Source organism: Paramisgurnus dabryanus, chromosome 23, assembly GCF_030506205.2.
Source record: "Paramisgurnus dabryanus chromosome 23, PD_genome_1.1, whole genome shotgun sequence".
NCBI lineage: Eukaryota > Metazoa > Chordata > Actinopteri > Cypriniformes > Cobitidae > Paramisgurnus > Paramisgurnus dabryanus.
Genome location: NC_133359.1, coordinates 28,349,343 through 28,368,600, shown reverse-complemented (window position 1 = coordinate 28,368,600; position 19,258 = coordinate 28,349,343). Strand labels below are relative to the sequence as shown.

Sequence of the window (19,258 nt, the reverse complement as noted above, 5' to 3'; positions counted from 1 at the left end):
CTAGACCCACTGTAATTTTATTAAATGTTTGTGATAATTAATTTTAATAATTTTGGATAAATTATGATTTTAGATGATGTTGCTATTATTAGATAATTTACAGTTTCCTAAAGACTATAAGGCTATATATGAAATGATAGACCATTAGGGCCACAGAGGAAAAAAAAACAGAATGAAGTCGTAATATTGTAACTTGTTGTTTTAGAGGAGGACAGTTGTTACAATAACAGTTGTGGGGCATTTCGTGGAGTTTTACTTCAGTATGGTTTCAGAAACAAGGACATACTTAATCTTTTGGCACATTAGCATCAAATTGTTATAAGTATCAGGACTGTAAAAACAATATGCAGCTTTCCACAGAAAGAACCAGCCTCAAATGTATGACTTTCTCCTTTCCTCAGAGTGGCCCTTATACTATAAAATACACATTCCATATAAATATAAAAGCACAAAGTGTAACATTATGTTTCTTTATTGAATAAGGACAAAACAAAGCAGGTAAACCATCAGCTCCTTTCGAAACTGAAGTCACACAGTGACTCTACAAGATGGAAAGCACAGAATCAAAGCATATTATACAACCAAAGGAGAAATACACATTCAAAGGTCTGTATATAACACACCCTGCATGTCTGCAAACTGAAATAAATGCAGGACAAATCCATACACGTCAACTGAACAGGCAAATTAACGGATGCAGTAGTATCCCTGCAAACTTGTCTTACAAACATTATACACAGTATACAGCACAAATATCAAGAGGCCAAATCAATAAAAAAAAAAACAAAAAAAAAAACATTTTTCCTCTGCCACCACAGGACATAACCAAAATTGAAAGCACACATACTAACTAAAATAATTTAACACATATTGATCCCTCAGCAGCCGACCACTGTCGTCATCAGGGAAGATTGCCGGATTGTCCCAGTCCATGGCTGGCGGCACTCTGGGGGCCCTCTCCTTCCTCAGGCAGGCCACATTATGAAGGACAGCACAAGCCACAGTGATTTCACATGCCCTTACAGGACTGACCCTTAATTTGTGAAGGCAGTGAAAGCGTGCCTTCAGGAGGCCAAAGGTCATTTCAACTCTGGCCCTGGTCCTGGCATGGGCATAGTTGTAAGCCTGCTGTGCTTCCTGTGGGTCTGTAAAAGGTGTCAGGAGAAAAGGCTGGCAGCCATACATCCTGTCTCCCAGCAACACACCAGAGAATTCACCTGTCAACACAAAATCTCATCATTACTACCTCATAAACACAGTGATATTCTTGACACAGCCATTATGTAAAAAGTGGTTATTAAAAGGGGTTGTGTGGCTCACCTTGTGATAGGCACTGATAGATTTCAGAGGCCCGAAAGATTCTGGAGTCATGGACTGAGCCAGGCCATTTTGCCACAACATTGCTGATCACACAGTCAGCATTGCAGACCATCTGAAATTATAAGGTGAGGAATGTTAAACCAATCAATGCACATCACTTTCAATGCAGAGTGTTCAAATGGACAAGTTTAAAAAGTTATGTTCACCTGAACATTAATGCTGTGAAAGGATTTCCTATTCACAAAATCTGCCTCATGGGCACCTGAGGGGGCCTTTATTCTTATATGTGTGCAGTCCACTGCACCAATGACATTGGGGAAACCTGTCACACAAAGTAATGAGTATCCTACTATGAGGGTTAACAGTTGCCCTGTAATTTGTAGATCATCTTACCTGCAATCCTATAGAACTCCTCTTTGATGTCACAGAGTCTTCTGTGGCCAGGGCATTGATAAAGCATTGATAGCCAGACACACACTCCTTATTGTGCGGCAAATTGTGGCCTTGTTCAGCTGTTCTGCATCCCCCACTGAGTACAGGAAGGCTCCACTTGCAAAAAAGCGCAAGGCCACACAAACCATTTGCTCCACACTCAGTGCATGGCTCCGTGCTGTGCGGTGCTTAATCCTGGGACCCAGCAGTCTGCACAGATACCTGATGCCATCTGCAGAAAACCTGTATCTTTCATATAGATGGTCATCAGGGAAGACCAGTGGGTCCAACCGGTCCCTGAAGACCCTTTCTCGCCTGAAGGCTCTCCTGAGCACAAGTGCTTCTTCATCCACCACATCTCTCAAGAATGGGCACGCCATTGTCAGAGCAGAAAGGAACACACCATTTTGGGCCTTTATATAGGCCAGTGGCCACACCTGGCACTGGGGGGTGGACAAAAGGGGGTGGTGCCTTATAACGATGCTAATTTGTACTGATTGCTGGGGAAAATAAAAAAATAATCTATCTACTAAAGATCTAGTAGATAGATAGATCGGCTGGTGCTTCCGGGTTCACTAAGCTGAACGTGGAAGAGGTTCTCTACAGCATTAGCCGTCAGCTTGCTCTCAGTGTAGCACATAAATGAGAAGAAGAGTGAAGGATGCTGCTCCAAGGCATTAAAAACATTGAGTGTTGCTAGTAGTGATGAGCGAGTCACCCGAAACTCAGATCATTTAACCCGATCCCTAAAATGACTCGAGAACCATGAGTCCTTAGTGACCATTAACCCGAGTCAGTTGAGTCCTCTCAGATTTTGCATTGAAAATGAGAAATTGTATCAAACACAAAGCTCTTCAAATGTTTACAACAGAATTACAACAAATAACTCTACATAAGCTGCCATAGGTTCTATAACTTGCAACAACGAGTTAATTTACATCACCAAATGTCGACTGGGGGTACCGAGTGAACCAAAAGCTGCTATTCCGGATCATTTTTTCTTGCAGCTCCGAGTCCGAGTACAAAGGGATGCGTGTGCGTGACAATGAGTTGGTCGGCGGCTCGGGGATTCACACAGAGAGTGACTCAACTCATGGAGCTTGAATCCTGGGCTAGGAGAAACAAGCCTTGCTCGTGTTGTTAACCCACTGACTCATGTAGGCTAATCTGTTGAAATATTTGACTGGCACAATGTTTTGGGTAGAAGCTGCAAATGTTTAACATTTTTAAATACGAGGACTGCTGCAGCAGTGCTGCTGGAAAGATCCGCCACCGACGGACGTACACGGCTCCTCTTGTTGACTGAGTCACTCAGAGTGACGTGAGTGGTTCACTCACAGGACCCGTGCAGGAGCGGGCGAGCGGCTCTGTCTGGGACTCACTCACAAGATTAACCGAAGCCTATCGTGGATCTTTTAAGTCAATCTGAAACAGGACACGTTCCTCTCACGTCCAAGTCAACCAAGCCTGACATCTTCTAAATGTGGTGTTGATATATTTGTCGTTATGAAATGAAACCAAACACACCAAACTTTTACAATTATGTTATTGATAATGTTACCACGGGCATGCATGTTTTTTACGAGTTCCTCAGGTCACATAAGCCCTTTTTTGTGAGCAGAGGAGTCATAAACTCGTAGCTGCACGCGTGATCCGAGTTGCTTGGTTGGCATTAGTATGACTTAGCGATTGGAATTGGGAGATTTTGACCAAGTGACTCAAGTGACTCGAGTGACTCGCACAACCCGGATCATATTAGTGAGTGACTCAGAATAACCCGAATCCTTAAAAAGATCCGGGTTGACCATCACTAGTTGCTAGTCCCTCTTTGAACCTACAAAATACATACCAATTGACAATAGCTGTAATTTAATAATTACTTTTTCAAGTCAAAATGTGCATTATGTGACTAAACACATACAGTGTTTGTAAAGTAGGAATAAAATATTTGTGACTTTGTATTAAAGATTTTTTACAAGCCAACAGAAAAGAATATTATACCTCTGGATTGAAAGATGATTTTGGTAGATAAAATACCACTGAATATAATCATCAACTACTTTCATCTTATCCTCTAGAGTCCTCAAAAATCGATAGCAGCCTGCGGTCTGAAGCATGCTGGAGTGTTGTTCACAGATTCCCTGGAGTTCACTCAGTGATGTAGCATTTTTTATCTAGAGTAAAATAAAAAAAGATGTATTTATTTTACTTAACCAGTTATTGGAACAAATTACATGTATGCAAGCAAAAGACAACTATAAATAGAAGAGTAATATTAGAATTAAAAAATGAAATACTCTGGATATATGCTGCATAGTTATCATTTATGGTGTAGAGTTCAGCACCTGTTCACACTAAATTTAATCTAATAAGAACATCAGGTTTTAAGCACACATGCAGGCACGTGCACACATAGACATCAAAGGGGGCTTGAGCACCTGCCCTTTTTATTCCTGGAGAGAAAGTGCCCTTTTTTTCTGGGGTGCTTTTTAAAAAAAAAAATAATAATAATATAATCTTTATTCATATAACAACTGATGTCTGTCTGTTTCTTGTGTTTTTTACTTGTTGCTTATTTAATTTAACATGAATTTATTCAGGAATCATTGCAAGCAAAAGACAACTATAAATAGAAGAGTAATATTAGAATTAAAAAATGAAATACTCTGGATATATGCTGCATAGTTATCATTTATGGTGTAGAGTTCAGCACCTGTTCACACTAAATTTAATCTAATAAGAACATCAGGTTTTAAGCACACATGCAGGCACGTGCACACATAGACATCAAAGGGGGCTTGAGCACCTGCCCTTTTTATTCCTGGAGAGAAAGTGCCCTTTTTTTCTGGGGTGCTTTTTAAAAAAAAAAATAATAATAATATAATCTTTATTCATATAACAACTGATGTCTGTCTGTTTCTTGTGTTTTTTACTTGTTGCTTATTTAATTTAACATGAATTTATTCAGGAATCATTTAAATAAGATTTAAACTCTTATATAAAGAAAAATAGCGCTATTTGTGGCACACAAACGGTTAACAGATGAGTCCCGAATCCAAAATTCACATCGCTAATATGATTGGCTTTACCTTTCCATAGTCCCGCCTCTCTAATTTACATCGCTTTATGAATGGTTTGTCTACACTCATGCTGCATCATTCGCGCTTCAAGCGCCAAAGCTCAGCCTGAACGAGACGCGATCATGTGCATGATTATGCAGGCAGTCTACCGGTAAGTGTGTGAGGAAGAAAGCATTCTTATATTAACAGTTTTATGCACAAAACATGGGACACTACACATATTGATTCAGGGACATTGTTTTCCACGGCAATCCCATATACCTGAAGAGTTGCAAACTTGTAACAATGTAGTGTCGGTAGTTTAAATAGACTGCTCATAAAATAATAAAGCACAAACAATAATACAATTGCTAACTACAGTAGTAAGCTTTTTTGTTTGCGTTTTTTGTAATGGCTGTTAAATAAGTATAATGTGTTATACTGGAGTGCTGTAGTAGATTGGGAAGAAATCTGATGGTTCAGTATTTTACTTGCACAGTCTGAATTTTCACTGACATCACAAAAAAGTAAAATATAAAATACAAATAAAATAGGCCTAATCTATATTTGTTGTTTCTGACATGTGTAACCCTAATAAATATGAAACCTAAGATTAAAGGTGCCATAGGATGTGTTGTCATAATATGTTAAATTGTTTTTTGACAATAACATAGAAGGTATGTTGCTTTATTAAGTGCAAAAATTATCCAGAAACGTTTTTACATGTCCATTTACAACCCTAGAATTTGTCATTTGAATAAAATGGTCTATTTTTGCCCTATTTGAAAGAGTCATGAATAATAATGTTGAGCTCTGCTCTGAGGCTCATGCCAGAAGCTCACATTAGTAAACAGACCTTATATTTTGAGCCCTTATCAGACAAAAATACATTTTGAGTAACAACTAACAAATAATTAGCTAAACGCTAGCATATGATATAGCATTTATTGTCATGTAGCGCTAACTCAGCAGTCACAACTTTGTTTTTAGCATTTTAACACATTTGTAATTAATGTGTAATTTAATGTTTTCAAAACATGCACATTGTGTAATGGCTTCCATTGCTGCTCTATAAACCTAGACTACTAAGGAGACCATGGTGTCTGTGTGAACTGATTATTTTGTAGACATCTTTTGAAAATTAAACAATTGTGTGAGTTTGAGGAAGATAAAATTAATTAACTTTTTTAATATTTTTTTTAAAAAGGAAGTCAGAATTGCGTTAATATATATACTTTTTGTTTAAAAAAAAGAAAAAAATATACATAATTATGAGAAGTGCCCTTTATTTCACTTGAGCCCCTGCCCCTCAAAATGTCTGTGCACGTCCCTGCACACATGTATTCATTATGCTGAAATAAATGACATTTTGATAAATGACAAATCAAATTAAAATGTTTACCTATTTAATAGCTGATAATAATTTTGATAAAGTAATAAAAAGATAAGTTAAAATGGACAATAATAACATTAGGAAACATTTGACTGAAAGATGAGTTTAGACTGCTTATGTCCGTTTTGGATTTGCACTTATTGCCCATATGGACAGTGCATACGACTCACATACCCTCCATAACAGTAGTGTTAAAGGGATAGTTCACCCAAAAATGAAAATTCTGCCATCATTTTCTCACTTTCATGTTGATACAAACCTGTATAAATTTCGTTTTGATGAACACGAAGATATTTTGAGAAATGTTTGTAACCAAATCGTTCATGGACCCCATTAACTTCCATAGTATGAAAAAAGTATACTATGGAACAGGCACGTGCACACATAGACATCAAAGGGGGCTTGAGCACCTGCCCTTTTTATTCCTGGAGAGAAAGTGCCCTTTTTTTCTGGGGTGCTTTTAAAAAAAAAATAATAATATGATCTTTATTCATATAACAACTGATGTCTGTCTGTTTCCTGTGTTTTTTACTTGTTGCTTATTTAATTTATCATGAATTTATTCAGAAATCATTTAAATGAGATTTAAACTCTTATATAAAGAAAAATAGCGCTATTTGTGGCACACAAACGGTTAACAGATGAGTCCCGCCTCCAAAATTCACATTGCTAATATGATTGGCTTTACCTTTCCTTAGTCCCGCCTCTCCAACTTACTTCGCTTTATGATTGGTTTGTCTACACTCGTGCTGCATCATTCGCGCTTCAAGCGCCAAAGCTCAGCCCGAAGAACGAGAAGCGATCATGTGCATGATTATGCAGGCAGCTACTGGTAAGTGTGTGAGGAAGAAAGCATTCTTGTATTAACAGTTTTATGCACAAAATATGGGACACGTTGTTACACATAACAATTCAGGGACATTGTTTTCCATGGCAATCCCATATTAACCTGAAGAGTTCCAAACTTGTAACAGTGTAGTGTATGTAGTTTAAACAGACTGCTCAGAAAATAATAAAGCACAAACAAAAAAATAATGGCTGTTAAACTAGATATGCAATTCCCAAGGAATTACCAGTGCATGAAAATGCAAAAAGTTGATTGACAGAAATGTAAAAGAAATTTAATCTAGTAGTTTACCTGGCTGTTGACATGTTTTAGTGTGAAGCTAGCATGATTTAAAAAAGTTATCATGATGAAATATGGTATTAGCATGATTCAGCATGACGTTAGCATGATGCTAGCATGATTAGCATGAAGCTAGCATGAAGTTAGCATGATTAGCATGAAGCTAGCATGATGTTAGCATGATTAGCATGAAGCTAGCATGAAGCTAGCATGATTAGCATGAAGCTAGCATGATTAGCATGAAGCTAGCATGATTAGCATGAAGCTAGCATGATGCTAGCATGATTAGCATGAAGCTAGCATGATGCTAGCATGATTAGCATGATGTTAGCATGATGTTAGCATGAAGTTAGCACGATGCTAGCATGATTAGCATGAAGCTAGCACGATGCTAGCATGATTACCATGAAGCTAGAACGATGCTAGCATGATTAGCATGAAGCTAGCACGATGCTAGCATGATTAGCATGAAGCTAGCACGATGCTAGCATGATTAGCATGAAACTAGCATGATGCTAGCATGATTAGCATGAAGCTAGCATGATGTTAGCATGATTAGCATGAAGAAAACATGAAGCTAGCATGATTAGCATAAAGCTAGCATGATGCTAGCATGATTAGCACGAAGCTAGCATGATTAGCATGTTGCTAGCATGATTAGCACGAAGTTAGCATGAAGCTAGCATGATTAGCATGAAGCTAACATGATGCAATCATGATTAGCATGAAGCTAGCATGATGCTAGCATAATTAGCACGAAGCTAGCATGATTAGCACGAAGGTAGCATGAAGCTAGCATGATTAGCACGAAGCTAGCATGATTAGCATGAAGCTAGCATGATGCTAGCATAATTAGCACGAAGCTAGCATGAAGCTAGCATGATTAGCACGAAGCTAGCATGATTAGCACGAAGGTAGCATGAAGCTAGCATGATTAGCACGAAGCTAGCATGATTAGCACGAAGGTAGCATGAAGCTAGCATGATTAGCACGAAGCTAGCATGATTAGCATGAAGCTAGCATGATGCTAGCATGATTAGCACAAAGCTAGCATAAAGCTAGCATGATTAGCACGAAGCTAGCATGAAGCTAGCATGATTAGCACGAAGCTAGCATGATGCTAGCATGATTAGCACGAAGCTAGCATGATGTTAGCATGATTAGCACGAAGCTAGCATGATGCTAGCATGATAAGCACGAAGCTAGCATGATGCTAGCATGATAAGCACGAAGCTAGCATGATGCTAGCATGATTAGCACGAAGCTAGCATGATGCTAGCATGATTAGCACGAAGCTAGCATGATGCTAGCATGATTAGCACGAAGCTAGCATGATGATAGCATGATTAGCACGAAGCTAGCATGATGCTAGCATGATTAGCATGAAGCTAGTATGATTAACATGATGTTAGCATGATTAGCATGAAGTTAGCATGATGTTAGCATGATTAACATGAAGCTAGCATGATGTTAGCATGAAGCTAGCATGATGTTAGTATGATTAGCATGAAGCTAGCATAATTGCATGAAGCTAGCATGATGTTAGCATGATTACCATGAAGTTAGCATGAATTTAGCATGAAATTAACATGATGCTAGCATGATTAAGATGATGCTAGCATGATTAGCATGAAGCTAACATGATTTAGCGTGAAGTTAACAAGATTTAACATGAAGTTAGCATGATTTAGCATCAAGTTAGCAAGATTTATTATGAAATTAGCATAAAGCTAGCATGAAACTAGCATGAAGCTAGTATGACTTAGCATGAAGCTAGCATGAAGCTAATATTACCCAAAGACCCAACCCCCATGTCTCTATGATGTTCGGATCCAGAGATATAAGGCTTTGTTTATTATGTTGCTAGGCTGCTCATATTTGGTTGCTAGGGGCGTGGCTTAATACCTCAATAAGGATGGTGAGAGACTGATTGGATGCCTGAGTAAAATGAGCCCACCCCCATGTCTCTGTGACACTGTGCTGCAAAGATATCCATCTGGGCATTTTATAATGGCAGTCTATGGGAAATGTTGCTAGGGTGCCCAAAATGGTTGCTAGGGGCGTGGCTTAATAGCTCAATAAGGATCCTAAGGGACTGATTGGATGCCTGAGTAAAATGAGCCCACCCCCATGTCTCTACGACACTGCGCTGCAAAGATATCCCATCTGGGATGTTTTTATTCCTTATATGGGCATGATTCCTGCCCCATTATAAGTCTATGGGGAAATTTGGGGGCCTCTTACACCCCAGGGGTACAACTTACACCCCATTGTGAGGTATGTTCTTACAGAGCCTGCCAGCCTCTTCAAATGTGGCAAGTCACAAGTTTCTGTGAAATTCTAGGTCTGAGCTACGACTCGTCAAAGTTTGTCTCCATGTTAAGTCAATGGGATTTTTCGGCTGCTTTTTCGCCCCTGGGGCGAAGACCGTACCCCCGATCGCTTATAAAAGTCATAGCACACTATTCCCGAATAGTCCGCACGTTTGAGAGTTTGAATGAAGTTTCTAAGTTAAGCGGTTCGAGCCGTATTAATTGCGGAAATTTGGTTGGAAGAATAATAATAATAACTAGATAGGTACATTTCCTGAAGAAAATGTGAGTGGTGCTTGCCGTGGCAAAATTCTGGGGAACATATATGATTATACTCCAAGCCAAAAGTAAAACGATCCAACTCCTGTGTCTCTACGATGTTCTGATGCGAAGATATTAGGCTTTGTTTACTCTGTTGCTAGGGTACTGTATTTGGTTGCTAGGGAAAAAATTGGCATCCCATAGTGATTACTCTCTGAGTCACGAGTCAAACGGTCCAACCCCCGTGTCTCTACGATGTTCTGATGCTGAGATATAAGGCTTTGTTTACTCTGTTGCTAGGGTACTGTATTTGGTTGCTAGGGAAAAAATTGGCATCCCATAATGATTACACTCTGAGTCACGAGTCAAACGGTCCAACCCCCGTGTCTCTACGATGTTCTGATGCTGAGATATAAGGCTTTGTTTACTCTGTTGCTAGGGTACTGTATTTGGTTGCTAGGGGCGTGGCTTGGGAGTGGCCAATGATGTGCCCAGTGATTACACTCCGAGTCACAAGTAAAACGGTCCAACCCCCGTGTCTCTACGATGTTCTGATGCGGAGATATAAGGCTTTGTTTACTCTGTTGCTAGGGTACTGTATTTGGTTGCTAGGGGCGTGACTTGGGAGTGGCCAATTATGTGCCCATTGATTACACTCCGAGTCACAAGTAAAACGGTCCAACCCCCGTGTCTCTACGATGTTCTGATGCGGAGATATAAGGCTTTGTTTACTCTGTTGCTAGGGTACTGTATTTGGTTGCTAGGGGCGTGGCTTGGGAGTGGCCAATGATGTGCCCAGTGATTACACTCCGAGTCACAAGTAAAACGGTCCAAACCCCATGTCTCTACGATGTTCTGATGCGGAGATATAAGGCTTTGTTTATTCGGTTGCTAGGGTGCTCAAATTTGGTTGCTAGGGGCGTGGCTTGGGAGTGGCCAATGATGTGCCCAATTGTTACACCCCTAGTCACAAGTAAAACGGTCCAACCGTCGTGTCTCTACGATGTTCTGATGCCGAGATATAACTGTTTGTATTTTATGTTGCTAGGGTGCTCAAAAGTGGTTGCTAGGGGCGTGGCTTAGTAAGTCTGTAAGGATCCTGAGAGACTGATTGGATGCCTGAGTAAAATGAGCCCACCCCCATGTCTCTATGACACTGTGGTGCAAAGATATCCATCCGGGCATTTTATAATGGCAGTCTATGGTATAGGTTGCTAGGGTGCCCAAAATGGTTGCTATGGTAACCTTACACCCCATTGTGGGGGACGTCCTGACAGAGTCTAGCACCCTCTTCAAATTTAGTAACCCACATGTTTCTATGAAATCCTGGCTCGGACCTATGACCCGTCAAAATTTTTGCAATGGTAAGTCTATGGGATTTTGCCCCACTGACTTTTCATTGGGGCACTTTTGGGCACCTCTTACACCCCAGGGGTACAACTTACACCCCATTGTGATCCATGTTCTTACAGAGCCTACCACCCTCTTCAAATGTTGTAACCCACATGTTTCTACAAAATCCTCGAGCGGAGCTATGACTCGTCAAAGTTGGGCGCAATGTTAAGTCAATGGGATTTTTTGGGTGTTTTTTCGCCCCCCTTTCGGAAATCCTGCACCCGATCGCTTATAAAAGTCATAGCACACCTCTCCTCAATAAGCCGGTCGATTTGAGCCCTAATTTATTGGTCTACGACAAAGCGTGCGGGACGAGTTACGCGCCGAAAAAGTGTCCAGAAAAAGAAGAATAATAATAATAATAATAATAATAATAAGTATGCAAGATAGTAATAGTGATGCTTTGCATAAATGCAAGCACCACTAACTAGATATTAAAGTTTGAGGACAAACTTTATGTTGGCTTGAAAAAGCGTAGCCTGAACATTTAAAATGGTTTGACAGAAGTTTATTTTAGTAGGCTATCTGGCTGTTAGCATGATTAGCATGAAGTTAGCATGATTAGCATGAAGCTAACATGATTAGCATGAAGCTAGCATGATGTTAGCATGATCAGTATGAAGCTAGCATGAAGCTAACATGATTAGCATGAAGCTAGCATGAAGCTAACATGATTAGCATGAAGCTAGAATGAAGCTAACATTTATTCCGTTGCTAGGGTACTAAGTTTGGTTGCTAAGGAGAAAATTGGCATCCCATGATGATCAACCTTCAAGCCACAAGTAAAACGGTCCAACCCCCGTGTCTCTATGATGTTCTGAAGCGGAGATATAAGGCTTTGTTTATTCCGTTGCTAGGGTACTAAGTTTGGTTGCTAGGGAGAAAATTGGCATCCCATAATCATCAACCTTCAAGCCACAAGTAAAACGGTCCAACCCCCATGTCTCTATGATGTTCTGAAGCGGAGATATAAGGCTTTGTTTATTCCGTTGCTAGGGTACTAAGTTTGGTTGCTAGGGAGAAAATTGGCATCCCATAATGATCAACCTTCAAGCCACAAGTAAAACGGTCCAAACCCCGTGTCTCTATGATGTTCTGAAGCGGAGATATAAGGCTTTGTTTATTTCGTTGCTAGGGTACTAAGTTTGGTTGCTAGGGAGAAAATTGGCATCCCATAATGATCACACTTCAAGCCACAAGTAAAACGGTCCAACCCCCATGTCTCTATGATGTTCTGAAGCGGAGATATAAGGCTTTGTTTATTACGTTGCTAGGGTACTAAGTTTGGTTGCTAGGGAGAAAATTGGCATCCCATAATGATCAACCTTCAAGCCACAAGTAAAACGGTCCAACCCCTGTGTCTCTATGATGTTCTGAAGCGGAGATATAAGGCTTTGTTTATTCCGTTGCTAGGGTACTAAGCTTGGTTGCTAGGGAGAAAATTGGCATCCCATAATGATCAACCTTCAAGCCACAAGTAAAACGGTCCAACCCCCATGTCTCTTTGATGTTCTGAAGCGGAGATATAAGGCTTTGTTTATTCCGTTGCTAGGGTAATATGTTTGGTTGCTAGGGAGAAAATTGGCATCCCATAATGATCACACTTAAAGCCACAAGTAAAACGGTCCAACCCCCGTGTCTCTACAATGTTCTGATGCTGAGATATAAGGCTTTGTTTATTCCGTTGCTAGGGTACTAAGTTTGGTTGCTAGGGAGGAAATTGGCATCCCACAATAATCACCCTTCAAGCCACAAGTAAAACGGTCCAACCCCGTGTCTCTAAGATGTTCTGAAGCGGAGAAATAAGGCTTTGTTTATTCCGTTGCTAGGGTACTAAGTTCGGTTGCTAGGAAGAAAAATGGCATCCCATAATGATCAACCTTCAAGCCACAAGTAAAACGGTCCAACCCCCGTGTCTCTATGATGTTCTGAAGCGGAGATATAAGGCTTTGTTTATTCCGTTGCTAGGGTACTAAGTTTGGTTGCTAGGGAGGAAATTGGCATCCCATAATAATCAACCTTCAAGCCACAAGTAAAACGGTCCAACCCCCGTGTCTCTATGATGTTCTGAAGCGGAGATATAAGGCTTTGTTTATTCCGTTGCTAGGGTACTAAGTTTGGTTGCTAGGGAGGAAATTGGCATCCCATAATAATCAACCTTCAAGCCACAAGTAAAACGGTCCAACCCCCGTGTCTCTAAGATGTTCTGAAGCGGAGAAATAAGGCTTTGTTTATTCCGTTGCTAGGGTACTAAGTTTGGTTGCTAGGGAGAAAAATGGCATCCCATAATGATCAACCTTCAAGCCACAAGTAGAACGGTCCAACCCCCGTGTCTCTATGATGTTCTGAAGCGGAGATATAAGGCTTTGTTTATTCCGTTGCTAGGGTACTAAGTTTGGTTGCTAGGGAGGAAATTGGCATCCCATAATAATCAACCTTCAAGCCACAAGTAAAACGGTCCAACCCCCGTGTCTCTAAGATGTTCTGAAGCGGAGAAATAAGGCTTTGTTTATTCCGTTGCTAGGGTACTAAGTTTGGTTGCTAGGGAGAAAAATGGCATCCCATAATGATCAACCTTCAAGCCACAAGTAGAACGGTCAAACCCCCATGTCTCTACGACACTCTAAAGTGAAGATATTCCATCTGGGACGCTTTTATTCCCTTATATGGGTATGTTTCCTGCCCCATTATAAGTCAATGGGAGATTTTGGGGGCCCCTTACACCCCAGGGGTACAGCTTACACCCCATTGTGATGTATGTTCTTACACAGCCTGTCAGACTCCTTAGATGTGGTAAGCCACAAGTTTCTACAAGTTTCTCACTCGCAGCTATGACTCGTCAAAGTTTGTCTCAATGTTAAGTCAATGGAAATTTTGGGGTGTTTGAGCCCCCCGTTTAGGAATTCGGAAGGTCCCATCAGTTAGAAAAGATATAGCACACTAAGTCAGACCAGGCTGAAGGTCTGTGGAAAATTTGGTGCATGTAGCTTGAAAGCCCTAGGACGAGTTAGTGTCAGAAATTTGGGGTAGAATAATAATAATAATAAAATATAAGTTTAATAGCAATAACAATATATTGGCTTTTTCAAAGCCAACATAATAATAAAAAGCCCAGTAAGAACAGTACAGCGCATTTTCAATGCACTGTAATAAGTATAATGTGTTATACTGGAGTGCTGGAGTACATTGGGAAGAAAATCTGATGGTTCAGTATTTTACTTGCCCAGTCTGAATTTTCACTGACATTACAAAAAAGTAAAATATAAAATACAAAAAAAATAAGCCTAATCTATATTTGTTGTTTCTGACATGTGTAACACTAATAAATATGAAACCTAAGATTAAAGGTGCCATAGGATGTGTTGTCATAATATGTTAAATTGTTCTTTGACAATTACATAGAAGGTATGTTGCTTTATTAAGTGCAAAAATTATCCAGAAACGTTTTTACATGTCCATTTACAACCCTAGAATTTGACATTTTAATTAAATGGTCTATTTTTGCCACATGAATAATAATGTTGAGCTCTGCTCTGAGGCTCATGCCAGAAGCTCACATTAGTAAACAGACCTTATATTTTGAGCCCTTATCAGACAAAAATACATTTTGTGTAACAACTAACAACTAATCAGCTAAACGCTAGCATATGATATAGCATTTATTGGCATGTAGCGCTAACTCAGCAGTCACAACTTTGTTTTTAGCATTTTAACAAATTTGTAATTAATGTTATTGTAATGTAATTTAATGTTTTCAAAACATGCACATTGTGTAATGGCTTCCTTTGCTGCTCTATAAACCTAGACTACTAAGGAGACCATGGTGTCTGTGTGAACTGATTATTTTGTAGACATCTTTTGAAAATTAAACAATTGCGTGAGTTTGAGGAAGATAAAATTAATTAACTTTTTTAATATTTTTTTTATAAAAGGAAGTCAGAATTGCGTTAATATATATACTTTTTGTTTAAAAAAAAAAAAAGAAGAGAAGTGCCCTTTATTTCACTTGAGCCCCTGCCCCTCAAAAATGTCTGTGCACGTCCCTGCTATGGAAGTAAATGGGGTCCACAAATGGTTTGGTTTCAAACATTTCTCAAAATATGTTCCTTTGTGTTCATCAGAACAAAAAAAAAATTGTACAGGTTTGTAACAACATGAGAGTGAGAAAATGATGGCAAAATTTCATTTTTGGGTGAACTATCCCTTTAAACATAGTCTTTGTACAGCTGTTAAAGTATCAATATTATTGATAGTTTTGGGTAAGATGCTGACAAAATATTTTTTTAATTACCTCAAGGAGGGCCTTCTTGACCTCATCATCAGGTATATCCTCAATTGGGGCATCAACTGTCTTTACTTTACCAATTAGGTAAAGGAAAAAGTTGGGGGAAAGACAAGCAGGGCCTGGGCCTCCATGGACAATGGATACTGCAATCATTCTCCCAATGTGGAAATATTCATTGTCTTCTGCAGCTATTCCAATATTGCAATGTTAAGACAAACTGATTTAATTACAACATTTTAAAAACATGACAAAAGTATTACCTTTACTATCATATGAGAGGTATTTGGCATTGTCTTTGCCTTCAAACACTCTTCTCGTTTTGATTGCATCCATCAACAGAGTTAGGAATTCTCGAGTCGGCCCACCACTGTCCAAAGCCTCTTCCATCAGGCCAGCATCATCTGTAAATTTCACCAACATGCTGCAGGCGGGATCAAATGAGCAGCGCCTGAAACCCCTTAAGGCACCATCCCAGACATTGGCCCGATTAATGTTAAATCTGCTACAGGATGTTGTGTTAAGCTTATGTGACAGATTTGACACTATGTCTGCAGCTGTCAGTCCATCTTGTCCATCACTGCAAAATAAGCAAACATCAAGAAAATATTAACACTGCCTCTAAGTTGTGAGGATTATTTTAAACATTATTGGGTGGTTTCCCAGACAGGGTTTATTCTAGTCCGAGAATAAAATGCATGTTTGAGCTGTCTTCATTTTAAAACATCTTGTACTGACATATCTTAACATATTAGTGCCATTGGTTTGTCTCAAGATGAATACAGTAGTTTTTTGTAAGGTATGTTTATATAAACTACTTAAATGTTGTTTGTATGATGGTGTTTGAACACTTATATAAAATCATAACCATACAGTAATTTAGATATGACAATCCTAAATGGGTAGATTTTGAGAGTCCTTCCACAAGTGTAAATTCTTCTGTGAGTGGGTAAACTGAAGAAGACAGCTTGTCAGATTTCTCAAAGTTTAATTGTTTTAATAAAACTTTGAATACTCAAAAGCCAAAAATAGTGTTTAAGTTGTTTAGTCAATAACTACTGTATCTGACGACAAAACAAGAAAGGCTAATGGTAAACAACAAGGTGCTGCTCATACCTGTCTTTCTCTTGACATTTTTCTACTTCTTCAAGATCTGATGAACTGCTGTCAATAATGACAGGTGCGTAGATGTTGGTATATGTACTGTGGAAAGAATGTACAAGAACAACAGTGAAACACAGGTAATCCATAAAAAACTGTAACACAAAGATGCTTTGTGTTTGCTTGTAGCCCAGTACTTTCATCTAACAGTCAGTGTTTTATTTCAAATGCAGTGTTTAGAGTACAGAGCCAAAACAATGAAAAACTATGTCTCTGTCATAATACTTTTTTACTACAATACCAGAATAAAGTTTTTCTATGACTGTTGTCATTTGATTACTGACTTGTAAAAGTCACTTGATGTGACATGATCCACTGGGGTGGTTGCCTGTTGGGGTCTTGTTGTACTCTTGGCCTGTTGGGATGTTGTTGCACTTTTGGGATACAGCCCCTATAACACAGCACAGCACAATTAATTTTTACAACAATAAATCAAATAAACACCCTAAAAATAACTTATATTACTTACTTGCTCATTACATGACTGGGATGTTGATGGCTCAGAAGTTGCAGTTGACCTAAGACATATGAATGATTTCAAATAATTTAGTAGAAATTACCATTTCATCAGCATAAAACATTTTCTTTATTGCAGTTTCAAAAAATAATACTAAAATATACTGTACTGACATTCATGTAGCTGGCACATGGACCAAAACATTGTGTTAGAAGAAATGTAACTTACCAATGTCTAGGCTCTGGTGTACTGCTTTCAGGACTTGACCAAAGCTGCCAAGTGTAAAGATAAAACACTAAACTAATTCTCAGCCTATAACACTGTCTGCATATGCCTATATTTGGGGTGACTAAGAGAGTTTTTTGCATTATAACTGTACTGTAACCATAGACATTTTGACACCTAAATCCCTAAGATGTACCTACCACTGTGTCAGAAAGAGGTGACCTATTGGGTGGAACATTAACAACAACTTCATCATCCTCATCTTCTGAAAACGAGTCTTCTCCATAACCTCAAAAGATTTTGTGATCCAAGTCAAATTTCATGTCTAGTACCATTAAATATGTCGGCTAATAAGCAATGTTGGAATTCCACAAAGCATTTAAATCATAAAGATTTCTTCATATACTAGCATATTTTATATACAATCTCATACTTACTCTTTGACAAAAAAGCCTTAAGTGTGCAGATGTAAAATGTGATCCTTTGATAAGCTTTTCCAATGGCCTCTTTGTATTGACCAATGGTAAAGGGTGTGTCAGTCCCAGGGATATTTTTTATCTGAGAGCCATCAGGATAAAGCAAGACATATTCTCCATCTTCCATGTCTTGATTGAAGTCCTTTAGTTTTTTAATGGCAGCTGCCAAAAGTTGCTCGGAGGACCACTCAGGTTCAACATTTAAAGGCAGGTTTTTCCCTCTTATGGGCTTGAAGTCATTCCTTTTCTTACTCATGACCCCAACAGAAATCTAAATCATTAATAGGAAAATATTTAAAATAAATTATAAATACTGTTTTGTGTAACATTAACTAAGATAACATTAACTTATCTTAAACATTCACAGTAGCTTACCCTCACTGTTTTCTTTAATTTCTTTTTACTTCTTGAGAATGTTCTCCTTTCAGTTTCTTTTAGTTGTCTGTATTTCATGAACTGGAGAACAGATGAATTAGCTGGAATGGTACGTGTTTCAGTCACTGTAGCTGGAATGCCACGAGTATCAGTCACTGAAACACACGTGTGCGCGCACACGCGCACGCACGCACGCACGCACACACGCAAACAAACAAAAGAGAGAAAAATGCATAAAATTACATTAAATGTAACTAGATTTGGGCATTGTCATCACCTAACATAGCAACGTGGCCCTGTAGATAGGGAAGGAGAATATTACCTTTGGGCAGAGGTTCACATGACCCCTGGTCATCACCCGCAGTTTTAGCTGTGTTCTCCGTTACAAATGCTACATTTCGCCCACATGAACAGCAAAATCTGGGCAAGTCTCGCCATTTGAAGCCACAGAATGGACAATACATTCTGATCTAAAAAAGACAAGTGGACTGAACTTCTCTGTTCTGTTGTTATTGTCAGACGAAAAGGAGCGGAATACTTTAAAAATATTAACTGATATTAAAGTCAATCTGCAATGTATTTTTCACTTGTTTTAATTAAGAACGTGGTGTTTATTCTCCTACATTATCTAATGACAGTGCTTTGCCAGCTAACACAACATTTCACAGTTTATTATGTATTTCGGCAAATTATTTGAGTTTATTGGCTAATAACAGCCTTTCCTTAGAAAAGTCTTATAAAAATATGCGATCAGGATATTAAAATAAACAAGAAAAACTTACATTTGATCGACGTAGAGAGTAGGGCTGTCACTTTTCGTTCGAAAATCGATTGCACAATCGATCGTACCAACCAAAAAAAGTTTCGAAAACGAAAATAGGCAATCGATTTTAACCAAATATGTACACTATTAATTTTAAAAGAATTAAACAGTTAAAAATATAGATTTAACAAAACTCACAAACAAGCAGAAAAAGAAAATAA

The 19,258-nt window shown here is 38.9% G+C and overlaps 1 protein-coding gene across 1 annotated transcript; it reads right to left on the bottom strand.

The window, feature by feature from the left end:
• Window positions 1-2,312: 2,312 nt before the first annotated feature.
• LOC135788148 (uncharacterized) lies at window positions 2,313-19,054 on the bottom strand. The gene is made up of 12 exons (XM_073813372.1): window positions 18,597-19,054; window positions 18,275-18,429; window positions 17,861-18,170; window positions 17,624-17,712; window positions 17,427-17,470; window positions 17,211-17,259; window positions 17,026-17,132; window positions 16,697-16,783; window positions 15,844-16,160; window positions 15,590-15,771; window positions 3,754-3,926; window positions 2,313-3,586 (listed from the first exon to the last, which is right to left on the bottom strand). Exons 1-12 carry the CDS (start codon window positions 18,736-18,738, stop codon window positions 3,538-3,540), a joined length of 1,704 nt encoding a protein of 567 aa, XP_073669473.1. The 5' UTR covers window positions 18,739-19,054; the 3' UTR covers window positions 2,313-3,537.
• Between the last annotated feature and the right edge of the window lie 204 nt (window positions 19,055-19,258).

What these genes read in the sequence shown, in the direction of transcription:
- LOC135788148 (XM_073813372.1), bottom strand. Translation starts at nt 18,738, where the DNA reads ATGTATTGTCCATTCTGTGGCTTCAAATGGCGAGACTTGCCCAGATTT. An exon ending in ACACCAGAGCCTAGACATTG is followed by an intron (nt 17,260 to 17,426) that starts GTAAGTTACATT and finishes CATATGTCTTAG; the next exon opens with GTCAACTGCAACTTCTGAGC. An exon ending in AATCATCTTTCAATCCAGAG is followed by an intron (nt 3,587 to 3,753) that starts GTATAATATTCT and finishes TGTATTTTGTAG; the next exon opens with GTTCAAAGAGGGACTAGCAA.